The 20,307-nt window shown below is 43.2% G+C and overlaps 2 protein-coding genes across 3 annotated transcripts in view; both read left to right on the top strand.

The window, feature by feature from the left end:
• The window catches only part of MAP3K5 (mitogen-activated protein kinase kinase kinase 5), a 228,083-nt gene extending 227,438 nt beyond the window's left edge, over nucleotides 1–645 (top strand). The window contains exon 30 of the mRNA XM_068985123.1: nucleotides 585–645. Coding sequence (XP_068841224.1) covers nucleotides 585–645 — 61 coding nt within the window. The remainder of the gene's footprint in view (nucleotides 1–584) is intronic.
• Nucleotides 646–6,727: 6,082 nt separating this feature from the next.
• Nucleotides 6,728–20,307, top strand: part of MAP7 (microtubule associated protein 7) — a 179,044-nt gene continuing 165,464 nt past the window's right edge. For both annotated transcript variants that reach the window (XM_068985456.1, XM_068985455.1), the window contains exon 1: nucleotides 6,728–6,836. In XM_068985456.1, the coding sequence (XP_068841557.1) occupies nucleotides 6,770–6,836 (67 nt within the window). In that variant the 5' untranslated portion in view covers nucleotides 6,728–6,769. The remainder of the gene's footprint in view (nucleotides 6,837–20,307) is intronic.

Genomic DNA, 20,307 nt, shown 5'->3' with positions numbered 1-20,307 from the left:
GTTCTCAGCTGCTCTGAGTAACCTGAGTTGCTTGGACCAGGCTATTATTGGGAGCACTAATAACCAATATGTCCATGTTAGGAAATGCAAATCAGCCAGAAGAATTTCTTGATAACATGTCAGATTAAGACCATGCAGATATCTTAAAGCTGATATTTTAAACCAAATGCTCTAATTTGGTTCATGATCATATCATACTTATTAAAAATACCATGATGAGGTGCTGATTTGCCATTCAAATAACATGGTATAATCTGAACACAGTTTCTTACAATAATTTGTTGTTTCCATCAGGCCAAGCACAGACATAATTATTACTCCCATCTATCTCTAGAAAGATGCATTTCAAAAGTGCTGAAAATCTAAAATGATGCTTTGGGCTCTGGTTGTCTGTGGGAGTGGAGAGGAAAGGCATGGAGGGGTGAGGAGAAAATATATACAAAAGAATACATTAGGACTGACAAGCCTTTGGGATCTTCATGTTCTAATCAGAGCCGCTAAAAACTAAGAAGTCACTTTCATATTGCAAGGGCTCTGCTTCAAGTGAAGCCTTCTCTTCACCATGTTCTTGTGTCTTTACACAGGGGCGGGATGCTGTGCACACTGTGGAAAGCCATCACTGACTTCCGAGACAAACAGGCTTGACTGTCACTCAGTTTGTTTCCAACTTTCCGTGGAGATTCTAAAAATGAATATAGACCTGATCTTCTTCTAGGGGAGGGAGAATCAAAGGGACAGGAGAAAGAAGCTGCACTTTAAATCCAGTATTTGTTTACTCGTGTTAAAAAAAGAATACATGAAATACACTGAAATTTCCTAACTGTTTCTGTTCTGTGATTCATGAGGACTCTTTATAAGGACTCTCAAAATGATCCCAAACACTGTGATGTTTGGGATTATTTTGGTCTGAACATTTTTATGGAAATATTTTTAATTCAGCAGCTATAATAACTCAGCCTAATGTTTATTTCACACGAAACAGATAGAACATTTCATGTGATTGTGCATCACTGGAACAAAACCAAAATGTGACCATAACTTTTTAGGCTTATGTGTGTTTGTATTATACCCTGATCATCTGAGTAGAAGTGTGTGATTTGGATTATTGTATAAAGTTTATGGGTTTTTTTTTTAAAGTGTGCAGAATCTGAGAGCAGTGGTTTTTACTTACCTGTATTAATTGTAATATTAACTCTATTTTGTAACTTAAGTTTCTGGTCTAGAGTACATTCGTTGGAGTCATTTATGTACTACTGAACTGTACCAGTTGCACCTGCCTGAATCCTAGTAATGTTAGCTTGTTCTAAAGCTATCCCTTGTGTCATATCTACTCTACAAAGTAAAAAAGACTCTCAAATACTGTTTTGATAAATTCTAAAGCATTTGTATTTTGTTTTGGGAATATAGATAATTACTGTGTCGAAATTCTAACTGTTCCTTCAGCTCCCACATTAAATAGACTCTGTCTTCTCTTCAAGTACTCAAAGAGCAACTTGATGTCCAAGTCATTCCTTGGGGCTACTGAGTGGTAAGAGAGAGAGGACATGGAAAACAGAATAAAAGAAACTCGGTGGCTTTTTCTCAAGACCCCAAGTTACCTTGGATGACTACTGTGTATCTCAAGGGGTCTGCAAATAGCACCCCACTGGGGAACACTGCAATTTCTGTCTCCTTAATTTTAGTTCTCATATTTGAGGTAAATATTTTTATATTAAGCTGGATATGTATTATATTTTATAAGACTGCCCACATGAATAGGATGAAGTCTGAAGCTCCTAGATGGATGAATGACATAAACAACTTTCTTAAATACAGAGGAACGTGTTTATTATGCAATATAGAAATAACAGAGCTGATCTTGTATCATGACTTGATCCATATAGAACAGTCTTTAATAAAACAAGTAGTCATCTTTATTTCTAAGTGAAAATCAACATACAGTATATGTTTTATATATTGCATTAGAGTGTGCAAAAAGTTCTCACCAGTATGTTCCTATTTGATACTTGCAACAACGCAGCTGCATTTTTTTCTTCCACCCCAATCCTGAGAACAGTCCTATGTCCTATGGAGAAATCTCGAAGGAGGTGAGGTATAAATGAAATCACAAATCATTTCACTCACACTTAAAGACAGGAGAACTTGTTTATCAAGCCACAGTTCATATCCCCACCTGTAATGGTTAAGTGCTTCTTTTAAAACCATATATATATGTATATATGTATGTGTGTGTGTATATATATATATATACACATCAAGCTACCTATCTTGAGCCAACTCTTTAATGATGTAATCTCCTCTTGGGATCTCCCTCCTACCCTATGTAGTAGTAGTGCTCAGTAGCTCAGCTGTGTCCAACTCTTTTGTGACCCCGTAAACTGCAGGCCACAGGCTCCTCTGTCCATGGGATTATCCCAGCAAGAATAGAATACTGCAGTGGGTTGCCATTTCCTACCCTGTATCTATGGGCAAACGTTTCTCTATCCCTATATGGTTCATAATATATTCCTAGACTGGCATCCTTGGGGTTTTTTCAGAATTCTGGGCCTTAATCACAAAAGAAGGCAGTTCCATTATAGCTCAATTTCCATGAAAGTTTTGCACTGAAAGGCCATTGGCATCGATCAAGGCCAGTGATTCTCAACCCAGCTTCATGTTAACATGATCTGGACACTTAAAAATATATATTGATCCCACTGTCTCAGAGAAACTGTTGTCACTGGTTTGGGGTAGGGCCCAGAGGTCTTTTTACAAAGCTCTACAGATAATTTAAGGCTTCCTTGCTGGCTCAGTGGTAAAGAATCTGCCTTCAGTGCAGGAGAGGCAGGTTCAATTCCTGGGTTGGGAAGATCCCCTGGAGAAGGAAATGGCAACCTGGTCCAGTATTCTTGCGTGGTAAATCCCATGGATAGAGAAGCCTGGCGGGCTACAGTCATGGGGTTGCAAAAGAATCAGACGTGACTTAGCAACTAAACAACAACAGATAATTTAACAATAGAAACAACAGTACATGCGGTAAGCGCTATAGTTGCATCAAACTGCCAGAGAGGGTCAAGAGAGGCTTTACAGCCAAGTGAAGATCCAGAGCTGAGCCTAGAAAAATGTTTGTAACAAAATAGATTCACATGGGTGCCAGGGGCAGACTCAAAAATAGACCCAATGTTTCTTTTAAACCACAGTTTGACCTCTTTCTCCTAGTTCTGTTATTGCATATTGTGTTTCTTTCATTCCCAAGCTATCACATGACACAGTTTGGCAAAGAGGGATTAACTGTGAACCCACTGGAAGGCCTACTATGTGTGAGGTGCTGTAGCAGCAGGAGAGATAGACATGAAGCCCATCCGGTTCAGAATGCAGGCACGTGTGTCATTGAGGACATCTGCAGCCTGTCAGCAAATCAAATAATTGATGGCTCCAGACTTTATGGACACCTAAAGAGAAAGAGAAGACGAAGCCCCTGCCACCAAGTCATTCATATCAGATTGAAGAGGCAGGTGTGCAGTAACAAACTACATCTGGTCTATGTTAAAGGCTGGACAAGTTACAAGTACAGAAGAGCGTGGAGAGGTTCAGAGGACCAGATTGCCAAGAGACCCAGGGCAGGTGGAATAAGTCTCACTGATTGGTGGACCTCAACCTGGGCCTTGGAAGAAAGGAAGTATTAAATTACTTCGGACTGGAGAAGTCATTCTGGCAAACAGCTCCAAGAACAAAGGCAGAAAGAGATTTTCAAGGTGTTCTAGAGAAAGTGAACAACTTTCCTATTGCACTAAAGCATACACAAATTTTAACTCATTTTAACTCTTACTTAGCTGGAAATATGAATTATAGAGTTGAAAAGTGGAAATGGGATAGGAGAGCTCAGGATGTAATTGGGGGATGGTCAGGGAGGGAAGTGGAGTTAGTATTTAGTTATGTAGAAATGGTGTGTGTGTGTTAGATTAACTTGGTAAAGTTGTGTTGGGTAAATTAGAGGGAATGGAAATTGGACAGAGCGATTCAGAAACTGTTTAAGATGTGAATGAGGGTCTAGTGGAAGCTACAGAGCGATATGAATTGAGAAGGTGGAATTAAAACAATGAATTGACAAAATTTTGGAACCCTGATTTGGGCAGTGATGAAGATGTTGAACCTACGTGAGTAAGAGAATTCAAAAATAGGCAAGTTTGGGGCGGGTGCTGGTCTGGGGACCTGTTAAGTTAATGTCAGGGCATCCTGCTAGAATGGGCATGAAAGAGAACATGCTAGAATTTCCAGAGACCCTTGAGGATGTATTGGTGGAAGACAGGACTGAAGTCAGGGTATAGATTCTCGATTTAGGAGTCATTTGGATGGAGATAACAGTAGGTGAGGGCTGTCAGAATAGAGATAGAAAGGTTATGGCCTAAGATTTGGGGAGGAGGCAGGTTTGGGGACAAGTTGAGAAGGAGGAAGAATTTAAGTCCACAAAACAGACAAAAGAACTGACCATAGAGGAGTGAGAAACATCAGGCTAGTGGGGTAACCCAAGAGGAAAACAGTCAGGCTCGAGTGCTGCAGAAAGTCTAGGGGAATACAGATCAAAATAATGGAATTTGATTTTGTGACCAAGAAAGCTTTTATAGACAGGTAAGAAAGACCACAGTTGGTTAAACAAAGATGATAAGCTGATGGCGGCACACGGTCCACATATTCATCCCCTTTGGTGAACAAAATACATGATGAGATTTGGCAGGGTGGGAAGTCAAAGGATGAAACTTTCAGAATCAGAGAGTCCTGAATGTATTTGTTGGGGCAGAGCCCCTTGAATGGGGAGGCGTTTGGGGAGTAGGGATAAGGGAGAGATGAGGTTTCCGAGGAGGCAGGAAGGGGAGTGAGGGGCCTGAGGACATCCAGCTCCTCCCCTGGAAAAGGGAGTCATGATGATTCGGCAAGGTTTTGAGTTGGATGTGGGCGCTCAGGACAGATGGCTTCCGTGTTCTCAGTAAAGTGCAACATGAAATACAACTTGGTGGGGCGACATTTAACAGATGTGATCCTTCCCACAGTCACCCGACAGTCCACTCTGTTAACAGACTCTGCATGGGGTCTGGAATAGAGAATCTGTACAGGGCCTATGTGCAGCATTTTGGTGTGTTTCTTGTTGCATTTATTTTTGTGTAACTTGTGACAAACTAAAACGTAAGTTATCAAAAGAATGGGAGAAGGAATGAGCACAGACAGAAACAAAAACCAAACACATACAAATAAACACACCAATAAGTCTTCATTTTTGGGAGGGGAGGAAATCAAAGAACTCATTGGTTCACTTAAGTAAATAGTATAGTAGATTGAAAACAAATGGCCTCCTTTTCCTAAGGAGGATTCTTGATTCTTTTTCTTTCAGAGAATTCAGAGTCTTTCTGATGTTCAAAGGAAAGTGTCTTAAACCCTGGTGACTTAATTTATTAAAAAATACCTTTGGTTGGACCCAAGCTGAAGTCTAAAACTACCTCCATCCACTTGATGCTTTATTTTCATTGATTAGAAGGGCACTAAGAGTGATCTGAATGTGATTTAGGAAGGTCACACTGCCAAATGATCAGTTTGCCTAGTCTACTATAGAAATGGCACCAAGGGAAAATCCATAACTACAAACCGCAGCACGTGTCCCTTAATGAAACCCTCTACCTAATCAGCCAGTGACCCAGTAAACCAAATAAAGCCAGTCCATTCCTGGGCTCAGAGTGGCAGGCTGTGCATGCAAGGATGGTGAGAGTTGTCACCCTACCAAGAAATCCAACCCTGTTCTCAGACACGCTTGGGCTCCCCTAGATTCTGCTGAAGTCCTTGAGAGGATTTTAAACTGTTGGGAGCTTGTGACTCGTGTTCAGCCAACCGAGGCTGTGGGACTGCATCTCTGTGCAACCAGGCAGAACTGATCTCTGCTCCATTTTGTTTCTTTACGTTTCCCTTTATACAGGCTACTTTTTCTTTTTTCTCAGCATTTGTTGCTTAACGTTTATTTGCTTGTTAGAGCAGAAATTGATGTCTCTGCAGCTAATAATCTGTTTCTTAAAAAAGAAAGAAATTGTTGCCTACTGCTTTTTCCCCTGGTCTTCCGGAGCCAGCCACGAGTCACAAGGTAAGCTGCTAATCGGAAGTCAAGAATAAGGAAAGCTACATCACTGGGGACAAAGTTGTGTGCCCTGGGGAACATCAGATACAGAAGCCTGGTGAAAAGACAGGTCGTCGGCAGTGGTGTGCTAAAACGCAGATGAAGACTGGACCGCTGAGTCGAATCCAGCCGGTGTAGTCCGGCTTTCCACGTGGCATCATAGTCTTCGGCGGCTGTCACCACGAACCCCAGCCCTGGCGAGTCTAACACTGATCAGGCTGCCTCGGAGCTCAGAGAGGGACAGAGCCTTCCGGATGCTCTCGCCTCACTTCGACGGATCCCGAGCGCGTCCCAGTTCCTAGCGCCACCAAGCGTCCCCGAACCCCCTGCAGAACTCGAGGAGCCGGGCAGCCGGGACCAGAAGCTCGCAGCTCAGGTTGCCTGACTCCGCCCGCTGCTCTGGTTGCGGAAACCCAGCCGCGTCAGCTGGAGCGGCTGCCACGCCGTACCTGCCCACGAGGGGGCGCGCCGGGCGCAGGCCGCCGCGGGCTCGCGAGCGCTCGCTCCCTCCTTCCTCCGCCCTCCCCTGACCGCGCTCACCTGTCTGGGCCGCGGGCCGGGAGGCGGGGGGCCGGCGGGAGCCAAGCCGAGGAAGAGGGCGGAGCGGCTCCCCGGGCGCGTCATCGGAGCACCATGGCGGACCTGGGAGCGGGCGGCGACAGCCACACGGGCGGCGATGGCGTCGCGCAGAGCGAAACAGGTGACTGAGCTGCGGGGGCAGGTGGGGGTCGGGCGGGCGCGGGCGGGAGGGCAGCCAGCGGGGCTGCGGGGCTCGCGTGGGGCCGGCGCTCCCCTCCCCCGCCCGGCCGCGGCCCGGAACGGCCGGCTTGGAGCGCGCTGGCCCTCCACCCTCCGCCGCCGCGCGTCCATCGCGCGGCCCCGGCGCCCAAGTTCGCTGGCGCCCGGCCGCAGCCAGGGCCGCCCCTCTCGCGCTCCAGCTCGACTTCCCCCAACAGGTGGAAGCGCGCCAGGGAGCGCGGGCGGGAGGAGGAAATGGGGAGACGCCGGTCCTCCTCTCCCACCTGCCAGGCTGGGTCTAATTTGGTTGAATGGGGAAATCCTGTTCCCCCAACCAAACCACCAGCCGGAAAATCCTTGTCCAGGTGCGGCTCTCAGGATTATCCTTTTCTGCGCAAACCTCGCTTTAACTGGCGCACCGGGTGCCGGGGTCGCCCGACGCGGTGGACGGAGCCCAGCGCTCCGGAGCGATTGTCCTGGAGTCCGCAGTTACGACGTTGGTCGCGAGAAGACTGAGATCGGGGGGTCGGGAAGCAGGGGGCTGCTTTCGGGATGGGGGGGGGGCTGCGGGTGCTGGTGGAGGTCTCAGAGATTCGCTAACTTGAAAGGATCCTCAGGAGTTCATGTTTTCAGTCAGTGCACCAACCACAAGTGGGAAATCGTCTCTGCCCCTCCGAACGCTGTACAGAGGAACCCCCCTCCCTCCACTTCCAAGCCGCGGTTGGGGGCAAGAGCTCACATCCCAGAGAGCATTAAGTCTCCCCCGCCCCCCTCGATTTCCCCGCCTCGAGATCCTTTTTCCTTGCAGATCCACCTCTCTTTTCTACTCCCCTCTTCTATTCTTGGCCAGTAAACTGTTTCTGGTACCTTCCTACACTTGGGGGCGGTGAGGCAGTTTCTTATTTTAAAAAAAGCCGTGCCAATTGCAGGCTCCCCAGTTGAGTTTTCTGCTTACACATAATCGGAAACAATTGTTACCTAAATGTGAGACTTCCTCCACCCTCAAAAGAGAGGTATTGACTTAGAAGGTGGGCTTCTATTAATGCAAAAGGTCCGGGAAAGCTGTAACCGTCTTTGCAAATGATGGATCTTTTCAGCTACGTAGAGTTGGGCCACCTAAAGTCTGAAGACTTAATCCCTCCAGCCAAAATACCTAAGATTAAGACAAGGAATCTTGAACTTGTTTACTTTGAAGTCACGCTACTTCCTGAAGGGTGGTTTATTTTGTCTTACTGTGTTTGAAAGATTGGCAGGTCATTATTTTGGTTTGGGGTAGGGAAGGGGTGGCTAAGAGGACGTGCCTTTGTAAATGCTTTAGGGAACTTGATAAACTGGGTTCTGAGGGTTAGTGCAGCAGGAGGGCAGTATCCTCATTAAGAATATAAACGGTTTGGTGCCTAATCCGCACAAGGGAAACAACAACAACAACAACAACAACAAAAACTGCTTCTGAAGCAAAATTGTTCACGTTTTATGCTAAAAATAATAAATAAGCATTTTCTAGAATTTGCACATGAACAAGATTTTCAGATGTTAGTGAATTACAAATTAGTTTTATTCAGTGCTCAGGCATGTTTACTAAGGAACTGGTCATGCTTCTAACAATTAGCATACAAATCAACCATGTGGCTGTCAGTGAAATATTTTCTCTATGAAAAGGGCAATTTAACTGGCTACCATCTCTTTCATAGAAAACAATTCTTCCACATCTCTGCCTGGAAACTTCAGTTTCCAAAAGACAAATTTATGAATAACAGTAGTTTAGTTGGTAAAGAATCTGCCTGCAATGCAGGAGACCAGGGTTTGATCCTTGGGCTGGGAAGATCCCCCCAGAGAAAGAAATGGCAACCCACTCCAATATTCTTGCCTGGAGAATCCCATGGACAGAGGAGCCTGGCAGCCTACGTACGGTTCAGGGGATCACAAGAGTTGGACATGACTTAGTGACTAAACCACCATAGTTTAACTCAAGCTTATTTCTGGCTCACATCTTTTTCCTATTTTTCTAGCCCTGGATTACTGTTATGGCTTTTCATGGTCAGAAGACCTGTGTGATTAGGTGCCAAAGAAAGAAGAAAGGTGAAAAAAAAAAATATATATATGTAAATCTGGGTGGCAGTTGTTTGAAGATTGTAACAACTTAGGAAGTTTTTCATGTATTTAAAATATGTGACCTATATCTGAATATCAGACTTCAGTGTAGTACTTTTCGTCTTATGGGTGTATTTAATATCAGCATACAAATGCTGCAAGTGTTTTTGGTTTTGTTTTTCTTATAATTACAGGATTATATTGAGGTGGGTTTTGGGGGATGGTGTGGGGATGTCTGTCTTTTATTACCATCAAGAGAACATTGCCGCCTTAAATGGCAACCTCTGTTGAAGGATTCATTTTATTCCCTTTTAGATCAGGTTATTAGGTTATCGGGCTTCCCTGGTGCCTCCGATGGTGAGGAATCCACCTGCAATGCAGGAGACCTGGGTTTGATCCCTGGACTGGGAAGATCCTCAGGAGGAGGGCATGGCAACCCACTCCAGAATTCTTGCCTGAAGAATTCCGTGGACAGAGGAGCTTGGCAGGCTACAGTCCATGGGGTCGCAAAGATTTGGACATGACTGAGTGACTTAGGTTATTAGGAGGTAGAGCCCATTCTTAAATGTCTTAGTTTTTCTGTCCCTGAAAAGACTGTGGTCCAACTTTAGGGCAATTTAGATTAGAATCTCAGATGATTATAAAAGTAACACCTGTAATGTGTTCATTATTATATACATATGTATGTGTGTGTGTATCAAAGATTGGTTGAAACTGGCAGTATACCACCCATAAAATGAGACATTTTTAAAGAATATTGTAAAGTGGAATATAAAAATATTTCTTTCAGCATTCAGAACTGTATTTCTGTCAGCATATATTTATTTTCTACTCAGAAGTAATCAAGTCACATTCTTTATGATGAATTTTTTATTTTTTCTTTAAAACGAACCATTCTTTCCACTTGTGTTGCAATAACCAAAGGTAGGCAAGAACTGAGCAAAATAATTGACTTGGAAACAAGTTTTCTGTTTCACCACTAGAGGATGTCAAGTCTATTCAGGTTATTATTTTGTGTAACAGATTGAAATTCACGAAATTGCCTCTGCCCAGGCTTTGTGTATTTAATTTTATACTAGTGCTCAAGAAATGTGAAAGTGAGTGTGCAGAGCTAATTTGTCAATTTAATAACTTCCTTAAAAAAAGCCTATTGAATTAAAACCAAATCTAGAGCTGCTCTTGACTAATCCGTGAGAGCACATGTTCATACATTGGGAATAAGTTAATACCGATGACCTGTGAAATCTGTTGACACTCCTTTGGGGGAAATGACTTAGAACCTGGAATTGGGCTTGTTCTCTCTTTAGCAGGCAGCGCTGTGGAAGAAATTGACCTTTTGTGTGATCTTGTTCATGACTCTTCACTGTGTTTTTTCCAAATTATAAAGTGGTATTTAAGATCTTACATTTCAGGGTCTGCAAATAAAAATTGTTAGGTGGGGTTCGGATGGCATTAAACTCATCCGTTTTGAAATTCACATCCTAGAGCTAGTAATGCCTCATTCAGGTGAATAGATAACTTTTCCCCTGTTAAATTTTAGCTAATTCTTACCTTTACATCTTACTAAGCAGAAGGGAAGTATTAGACTAGGCCTGTAGGCTCAGGAGCCTGCATTTAATTGATGTGTTAGTTAGGCATGTGTGTGAATCACTAATTTACATTGGCATGTGCTGTAAAAAAGAATTCTAACATCTTCGTCTCCTGGGGCATGAAAAATAATCATTTGAAAGGTTTTTTTTTTTTGGCTGTATTGTTGCATGTAGGCCACTCTGTAGTTGTGGTGCCACAGGCTTCTCACTGAGGTGGCTTCTCTTGTTGTGGAGCGCAGGCTCCAGGCTGCATGGGCTTCAGTAGTTGTGACTTGCGGACCCTAGACCATGCAGGCTTCAGTCGTTGTGGCACACAAGTTTAGTTGCTCCGTGGCATGTGGGATCTTCCCGGACCAGGTATCGAACTCATGTCCCCTGCATTGGCAGGTGGATTCTTATCCATTGCGCCACCAGGGAAGTCCCTGGGGGTATTTTTTTTTTAACTCAAGTCTGTTAATGTGAATTGAAAATATTAAGGTTTAGAATACTTTAACCAAGAAATATGTACCTTCTCAAAAACATAATGGTGACTGAAAGGTTGATAAAGACATGAGCCTTAGATTTCAAAAGAAAAACAAAACCCACAAGCAAATAATTACAGGGTTATGAGGAGTTCAGTGAAGAAAGAATTATTTCTAAGCTGTGGCCTTTCATCAGGGAGGATGTACTGGGTGTAGTAATTAACTTAAACTTTTAAAATAGGTAAGTGGCATATAAAGTTGAATGGAGGCAGGAGAGGAAAATACAGGTGCAGATGTGGAAAAGAGCAAAGTTTGGGTCCTAGTGAGTTGTGTGAAGTTCAGCGTGAAAGAATCTAGAAGACGGCTTAGGAATGAAGGCACGCCGAGGCTGTATTGTTGAGTGATCAAGCTCAGAGGTTAGTCCATGATTCTGCAGGCAGTGAGAAACTGTTGATGACTCCTAAGGATAACATATCTTGATAAAGTGCAATAAATTAGGTGATTCTTTACCTGCGGATCTTGAAAGCTTGATTACCAAGGTCTGGCATAAGTGCTCAGCTGTGCATTTTGGAAGTGTACGGTCCCTTCATCAAGGAAAGCCGTTCCCTTGATTGAATTTTGCTGCTTTGGGAAGGGTATCGGGGGCAAGGGGAGGAGGGCGTTTATGAGGTACATGCATGTAGTCAGGCAGACCAGCCAAATCTCTGGCCATCAGGAGGGGAATTGGTATTCTACCCACGGGATCCTCATTTTGAAGTAGTGTTGTAGACTAGGGGAGGGACTTAAGGACGCATGCGGTGACGTACAGACCAGCTTTGAAGTTCCTGAAGGAACTTCCTGGGCAGGCGTTGGGCTGGCATTATGGCATGGCAGTGAAAGTGGGAAGAGAATGATTTAATTCCAGATTCTGTAGAGGCATGTGTCCAAGGATGCAGGTAAAACATTGACATTTAAATTTATACTCCAGGTTTGAGTTGGGTTCATTTGTTGAAGGGTGGCAGGAATATAGTCATGAGAAGGACCAGGTTTTGGTGGGAGAACTAGACAAACCTCTGTTTTAAACACAGAGATTTGAGCTGCAAGGGAAGAGATGCAAGTAAAATGTTTAATGGACACCTGAAGGGTGGGAATAAAGAGAAAGTGAAGGTTGGGACTCTGGGCAGATTCATTCCATAAGGGGAATGGAATGGAGGCCTTGAAAATGAGGAGGGTTCTGCAAGGAAAACTTCAAGGACAGGAGGTGGAAAGCCAGAAAGTAGGAGAAGCATAACTGAGCAGTGCTGAGCCAGCCAAGGGAGGGGGATGAGCCGGTCAAGGATTCAGACACTGAAAAGAAAAGAGAGCACTTGGCGCTGTTCCTGGCTCTGACCACCCCCGAGTTGGGGCATTTCAGAGCGGGGGATGTAGCAGATTATGTGATTAATAGACTAGCAGTTGAAAAGTGAAGATAGCCAATTTAAAAGACTCTCCATAAAATACACTGGTGAAAAGAAAAAGTGTAAAATCCTTGAAATTTTTCTTTTTAAAACTTTTGAATATGCACACAGGTTTCTCTTTGGGGGGGGGTGTATGTGATTCATTGAGTTTTGTCGAATGTATAGTCACGTAACTACCTCTGTGGGAATGATCCTGAAGAGTTCTCTCACCCCAGAAAATTCCGTCTTGTGGCTTCTCTGTGATCCAGCTCTCCTATCCTTAATGCCTGGCAACCACTGATCTGCTCACCATCCTAGTTTTGCCTCTTCCAGAATGTCATAAAAGTGGCATCCTACACATAGACTTCTGAGTCTGATTTTTTTTCACTTAACATAATGCATTTGAGATTCAAAGGAAGTCCCACAGGTTAATCCATCCACCCATTGAGAAACATTGGATATTTCCAGGCTTTGGTGGTATAAATGTTGCCGCAAACACTTAGGTACAAGGTTTTCTTATTTATCTAAGGGAAATACCTGGGAGTGGAATTGTTGACTCAGGTAAACTATATGTTTATAAGAAACCAATGAATGTTTCTCTCTAGTGGCTGTGCAGTCTTGCATGCCTACAAGCAGTGTGTATGAGTCTTACTTGCTCTGCATCCTTGTCAATACTTGTTGTTATGTTTAGTTTTGGTTTTTAGACATTGCACCAACTTCTTTGAGTAAAGCAGTGTAGTCACCTCAAAGTAAATTGGTGCCCTTCGGGATACTACATGATGTTCACTTGAACCAGGAAAACCTGTGGAGGTGCTCCCAGAGCCCAGGGTGTAATGAGAATGTATTTGGCTCAGATGCCATCGGCTTCTTTTTTTCCATAGTATTTACTTCTTGTGGAGTCTCCATGCTGAAGCTGATGATGAACAGGAGTGTTGTCATACAGCACATCCCATGCTAGCCCGAGTTCTCCTGCTTAGTGTCTGTCTTCCAATCCCTTGAAATACGGCTTTGCAGAATTTGGAACTTTTTTTTCTTTTTTGCAGTAAGAAAGTTGGAAGTATTACTATAACTTGTTTTCTTTGTTGGCAGAATTTATATTGGCCAATTCAGTATCAGTTCTCAGTTACTGCAGTGTACTTGTAGAGCTTTGTAAAAAGTCTTGATAATGTGTTTGGACCTTTAATCACTGAGCATGGTCTAAGGTTCTATTAGCTAAATGTGTACGGTGTTCAGGCTTATTCTTTTCTAGAAAAACCAGTTTTTTAAATTTTTAATGAAGTATAATTGATTTACAGTGTTCTAATTTCTGCTGTACAGCAAAGTGACTCAGTTATACACACATATACATTGTTTCTTATACTTCCCATTATGGTTTATCCCAGAATATTGAATGTAGTTCCCTGTGCCATATAGTAGACCTTGTTGTCTATCCATTCCATTTTATGTGTAATAGCTTGCATCTACTAACCCCAAACTCCCAGTTCATCCTTCCCACCCCCAACCCCTTGGCAGCCACAAGTCTGTACTGTCTGTGAGTCTATTTCTGTTTTGTAGATAGGTTCATTTGTGGCACATTGTAGATTCCACATATGATGTTATTTGTCTCTTTTTGACTTAACCTCACTTAGTGTGATTATCTCTAGTTGTGTCTATGTTGCTGCAGATGAATGTAGGTATGCAAAATGAAGCAGAAAGGAAGCTGAGTGAAATGCATTTGGTATCTGTGAACTGGGCTTTGCAAGCGTATTTAGTAAAACTGTGATATTTCAGTTTAGAGTATTGAGATTTGGGATGTCTTAATTTCTTACGTGACTTTTTTAATGCTCTAAAAGTCTCCTTTTTAGAACTGGCTTTGTGATACACAGAAATATCTTTTACTATGGCATAACTTTCCACATGTACAACCTGTATCCTTGACACCATTGTTATAGTCTAGGAAAAGGTGAAATTCCAAGGTGCAATTCTAGAAGGAACTCCCTTTCTTTTAATGTTCGCATAACCTAACACAAGGCCTGTTTGGGTGGACAGTAACGTGCATAGTAATTGGCTGTAGTGAAAACACCTGACTGCTTTTCAAGGTTTTAATCCAGGCAGGCCTCTGTTTCCCAGAAGCTCCTGACCTCTTTATTGTGGCAGACATACCAGACAGGGCCTGGTTGCCTGCTTCCGTCATTCCTGCTGGGTTGGTTTATTTTCACAGTAGAGGCTCTAAGGTAGTACACCCCACAGCCCTGCTGGGTTTAGTTAAATATAGCTCAGTCCTTGCCACAAGGTCATGTTGTTGAACCAATTATTGAGGTCATGTGCTGGAGCCTCCTTGGTTCAGATCATTGGTTCTCACTCACCTTGGGTAGTCTCAGTTGGCTATCACCTGGGGACCTTTTAAATACTCGGTACCCACGCTGCCCCCTAGGCAATTATCTGAGTATCTCTAGGGGTAGGAGGCAGGTGGCAGTATTTTTTAAAGATTCCCCAGGTGGTTCCAGTGTGCAATCAAGGTTGAGAACTACTTTAGATCCATTTCTACTTAATGCTCTTCCAGTTGAATTTAGCTTTAATTTGGAGGTGTTGAGTGTATCTTATGAAAGCCACTTGGAAAATTGTAATAGCTACTGCCCTTAAACTATTGAGCTTACTCTCTTATTTTAGCCCAGTCGTTTTCTTTTTAAGGAAAGAGAAGTAAATATGAATATGAGTCCACTTGAATAGCCAAGTATATGTATACACATATTCTGGGACATATTTATGCACTTTATTATCTGAATATGTCCAGGTAGACACAATGTTAGGTAATTAGCTTTCTTTTTGTCTACTTTGCTCAGTTGCTACACTGCCTTCCTCTTCCTCCTCCTCAAAATAAAGTTCAGTTTCGGGTAGATAACTAAAGGGTTCTTTTTGTAGACAATTATATACTTGTCCCAGAGATCTTCATGGTGACCCATGAACTCTAATCACCAGGTGCCTGGCTGGAGACCAGCCCTTGCTTCTTCCGTCTATAAATAAGTGGCACCAGGATGACCTTAGCCTTGATGCTCTCCCCTTCCGTCTCATACCTGACCTGATGCCAATGCCCTCTGGGCTGATCTTTCCTTCACCTCTTCTTTCTCCTCATTCCATGATATTTTACCAAAGGCTTGGTCTGGTAAGCTCTGCTCTTTTCATTTTGCAGTTTTTCTCAATAGTATTATTCACATCTATGTCTTTGAACCTCACTTCACATGACTATCTCTGATTTTGTTGTGTCAGAACCTCTAGAGACACTTCTGAGTTGCAGTTTTGTGTGCTTGCAAGGCTCTGTGGTGCCATCCATTGTGATTGGAAGCCCTTTCTAAGAGGACTTACCTTTGGCAGAGGTAAGCCCTCTGCTGCTGCTAAGTCGCTTCAGTCATATCCAACTCTGTGCAACCCCATAGACAGCAGCCCACCAGGCTCCCCTGTCCCTGGGATTCTCCAGGCAAGAACACTGGAGTGGGTTGCCATTTCCTTCTCCAATGCATGAAAGTGAAAAGTGAAACTCAAATTGCTCAGCTGTGTCCGACTCTTTGTGACCCCATGGACTGCAGCCTACCAGGCTCCTCTGTCCATGGGATTTTCCAGGCAAGTGTACTGGAGTGGGTTGCCAGTGCCTACTCCGCTGGCAGAACTGATCTCTTTTCTGCTCCTTGTAGCTGGTGTCTGCTTAACTGTAAAATCCAAGGCCAAAACAGAAAGGACAGTAGGGGAGATACAATGGCAATGATCCCTGAAGAAGAAGAGTATCTTTTTTGTTGTTGTTGTTTTTCCTCAAGATTATTCTCAAGATTATACTGAAACTGAACACATGGAAAGACATATAGTCTTACTCTCAGAATTGACTGCCTAATTATTTAGGGATAATGCTAAACTATTACTTTGTGCTGGGGCTTCCCAGGTGGCTCAGTGGTAAAGAATCTTCCTGCCAGTATATGAGAGACAGGTTCAATCCCTGGGTTGAGAAGATCCCCTGGAGAAGGAAATGACTACCCACTCCAATATTCTTGCCTGGGAAATCTCATGGAGAAAGGAGCCTGGTGGTCTGCAGTCTATGCGGTTGCAAAAGAATTGGACATGATTTAGTGATTAAACAACAACAAATTACTTTATGCCAGGACTCTGGGGTCTGGCTGCCTGGGTTGCAATCTCAGCTCTACTCCCCACCCCAACAAGCTGAGGGATATTGGGTAAGTTGTTTGACCATTCCTCTGTTTCTTCCTTTTTAAAACAGAGAAATTGATACCAGCTTCATAGAATGAGGATTAAATGAGTTAATGCACGTCAGACATATAGATCAGTGTCTGACACAGCAAAGGCATGAAGTATTATAATTACTGTGGTCGTGACTATTAAGGATTAGTACTGCATCACTGTGACACTGTGAACCCTGGCATGCTAAAGCTCTCCCTTAAGCAAATTTTCTAATTGTGAAGTCTCCATAATAAGAGATTCAAATATAGTGCTGATTCAGGCTTGACAGCAGCTGTGATCACAGGGCCACTGGCTTGTCCCAGGTATGGGAAGCATCATCAAGGCACATGGGTGCTCTTCACCTGTCACAGCGTTGCACACAACCTCCCAGCAGAAGATTGTGACACACTGGCCTGTGAGATTCATGGATTGTGCTGTAATTGAGTCGGACAGCCATGCCAGCCCATCTTGGCTTATTTTTGTTTCCTTTTTATGGCATTCAGATGTGTTTTTATTAACATATTATAGTTCTAAATGTTCTTAAAGTGTGATTGCTATAGGATTATTGCCCTTTACATGAAAGGTGGACTTCCATTCTTTTCAAACCACAAAGATGGACTTGCCAGGTTTGTATATCCTTAAGAAGTCACCGTCACTTCATTGAATGTGTTAGCTCAGCTGGTAAAGAATCCACCTGCAATGCAGCAGACTCCAGTTTGATTCCTGGGTTGGGAAGATCCTTTGGAGAAGGGATAGCCTCACCCACTCCAGTATTCTTGGGCTTCCTTGGTAGCTCAGGTGGTAACGAATCCGCCTGCAGTGTGGGAGACCTGGATTCAATCTCTGGGTTGGGAAGATCATCTAGAGAAGGGAACAACAACTAACCACTCTAGTATTCTGGCCTGGCGAAGTCCATGGACTGTATAGTCCATGGGTTGTAAAGAGTCAGGCACGACTAAGCGACTTTCGCTACGGGATAAATAGAGGAAGCATATACAGCTTGCCTTCTGCTAACTTCCATAAGAAAGTTTGGGCTTCTTCAAAGTACACACATGAAAGAGAAAATATCAGGAAGCTGTCTTATTTTTTAGTCTCCTATTGAATTTTATAAGAGACTTTCTTAAATTGCAGAGGCTCCATTTACAAGGCCAACTCTGGTTGTGTGTGTGTGTGTGTGTCTTGGAGAGAGTGAGATATGCACATGTGTAGAGACATTTTCCCTAAGAAAACACTATCTCCTTCACTTTGTAATTTAGATTTTTATATCTTGAACTTAGTAAATCTTAAAATGTCACTTCCTCCAGGGGGCCTTGGGTTTAGATACCTTCAGATTGTCTTTATGAGTGCAATTGTGTGGTAGTTTGAGCATTCTTTGGCATTGCCTTTCTTTGGGATTGGAATGAAAACTGACCTTTTCCAGTCCTGTGGCCGCTGCTGAGTTTTCCAAATTTGCAGGCATATTGAGTGCAGCACTTTCACAGCATCATCTTTCAGGATTTGAAAGAGCTCAACTGGAATTCCATCACCACCACTAGCTTTGTTCATAGTGATGCTTTCTAAGGCCCACTTGACTTCACATTCCAGGATGTCTGGCTCTAGATTAGTGATCACACCATCGTGATTACCTGGGTCGTGAAGATCTTTTTTGTACAGTTCTTCTGTGTATTCTTGCCACCTCTTCTTATTATCTTCAGCTTGTGTTAGGTCCATACCATTTCTGTCCTTTATCAAGCCCATCTTTGCATGAAATGTTCCCTTGGTATCTCTAATTATCTTGAAGAGATCTCTAGTCTTTCCCATTCTGTTCTTTTTCTCTATTTCTTTGCATTGATCGCTGAAGAAGGCTTTCTTATCTCTTCTTGCTATTCTCTGGAACTCTGCATTCAGATGCTTATATCTTTGCTTTTCGCCTCTCTTCTTTTCACAGCTATTTGTAAGGCCTCCCCAGACATGCATTTCTTTTCCATGGGGATGGTCTTGATCCCTGTCTCCTGTACAATGTCACGAACCTCATTCCATAGTTCATCAGGCACTCTATCTATCAGATCTAGTTCCTTAAATCTATTTCTCACTTCCACTGTATAATCATAAGGGATTTGATTTAGGTCATACCTGAATGGTCTAGCGGTTTTCCCTACTTTCTTCAATTTATCACCTCATAGGAAATAGATGGGGAAACAGTGTCAGACTTTATTTTTTGGGGCTCCAAAATCACTGCAGATGGTGATAGCAGCCATGAAATTAAAAGACGCTTACTCCTCAGAAGAAAAGTTATGACCAACCTAGATAGTATATTCAAAAGCAGAGACATTACTTTGCCAACAAAGGTCCGTCTAGTCAAGGCTATGGTTTTTCCTGTGGTCATGTATGGATGTGAGAGTTGGACTGTGAAGAAGGCTGAGCGCTGAAGAATTGATGCTTTTGAACTGTGGTGTTGGAGAAGACTCTTGAGAGTCCCTTGGACTGCAAGGACATCCAACCAGTCCATTCTGAAGGAGATCAGCCCTGGCATTTCTTTGGAGGGAATGATGCTAAAGCTGAAACTCCAGTACTTTGGCCACCTCATGCGGAGAGTTGACTCATTGGAAAAGACTGATGCTGGGAGGGATTGGGGGCAGGAGGAGAAGGGGACAGCAGAGGATGAGATGGCTGGATGGCATCACGGACTCAATGGTTGCGAGTCTAAGTGAACTCCGGGAGTTAGTGTTGGACAGGGAGGCCTGGCGTGCTGCGATTCATGGGGTCGCAAAGAGTCGGACACGACTGAGCTACTGAACTGAACTGAACTGATTGTCTTTATATATACAGTAGATACTGTGGTAATTGAACAAATAAGCTTTTCACCATCCTTTATTAAAATTTGTATCATTCTTAAGAGAAAAAAATTAATATTGAAAGTGACATTGTTATATAATATGTTTACCGCTAGAACAAACCCATTAGTTTATCTTGCAACAGTGACTTCCTACCATCTACCATCTCTGTGAAGATGCTCTTGTTGGTATATAGCAAGATACATCCACATGCTTTGTCTAGAGACTTTGTGTTAAGTCCCAGGCTGAGAATCAGAAAGTAAAATACAAGTTGAAGAAATAGCTGTACAGTAGAAAGAAAGCATGAAAATAGAGAAAAGGGAGATGGAGCTATTTTTAGTTCAGGAGACCTGTGAGAGGAAAATGCCATAGTCTTATAATCCAATGAAGCCTCGTGGGAAAGAACACTAGTTTGGCATTTCTAATAGAATTTCTTGGTAGTCCAACTGTATCTGAAGTAGTCAGCTTTGAGAATGTCATCTTGTTTATTTACATTTGCCGGCTAGTCTGAGCATGGAGGGAAAAAAAAAAAAAGAGTCCCCATCATCCACCAATTTGTACAACACAGGTCTAAACCATAACCATGATTAGAACCTCATGTCATTGTGCAGGCAATTCAGGAGTCATTCAAGAAGGTTTTGGAAGAGTAGGAGCATAGAATGTCAGGAGGAAAGAGAAAAAGGCTATTCTAAATCTGGCTGCTGGTTCAGAAATAGGACTCGGCATATGGCTCTTGGACACCTGTGAAGTTGAGTTCACACTGGTCTGAAGGGTATGATGACTTTTTCTTGTACAGAGCACATGGTTTTCTATTACTGATGTACCTGCTGCTGCTAAGTCACTTCAGTCATGTCTGACTCT

Source organism: Capricornis sumatraensis, chromosome 13, assembly GCF_032405125.1.
Source record: "Capricornis sumatraensis isolate serow.1 chromosome 13, serow.2, whole genome shotgun sequence".
NCBI classification, from domain to species: domain Eukaryota; kingdom Metazoa; phylum Chordata; class Mammalia; order Artiodactyla; family Bovidae; genus Capricornis; species Capricornis sumatraensis.
Note: the sequence above shows the minus strand (reverse complement) of the source record. Positions and strands in the feature narration are given on the sequence as shown.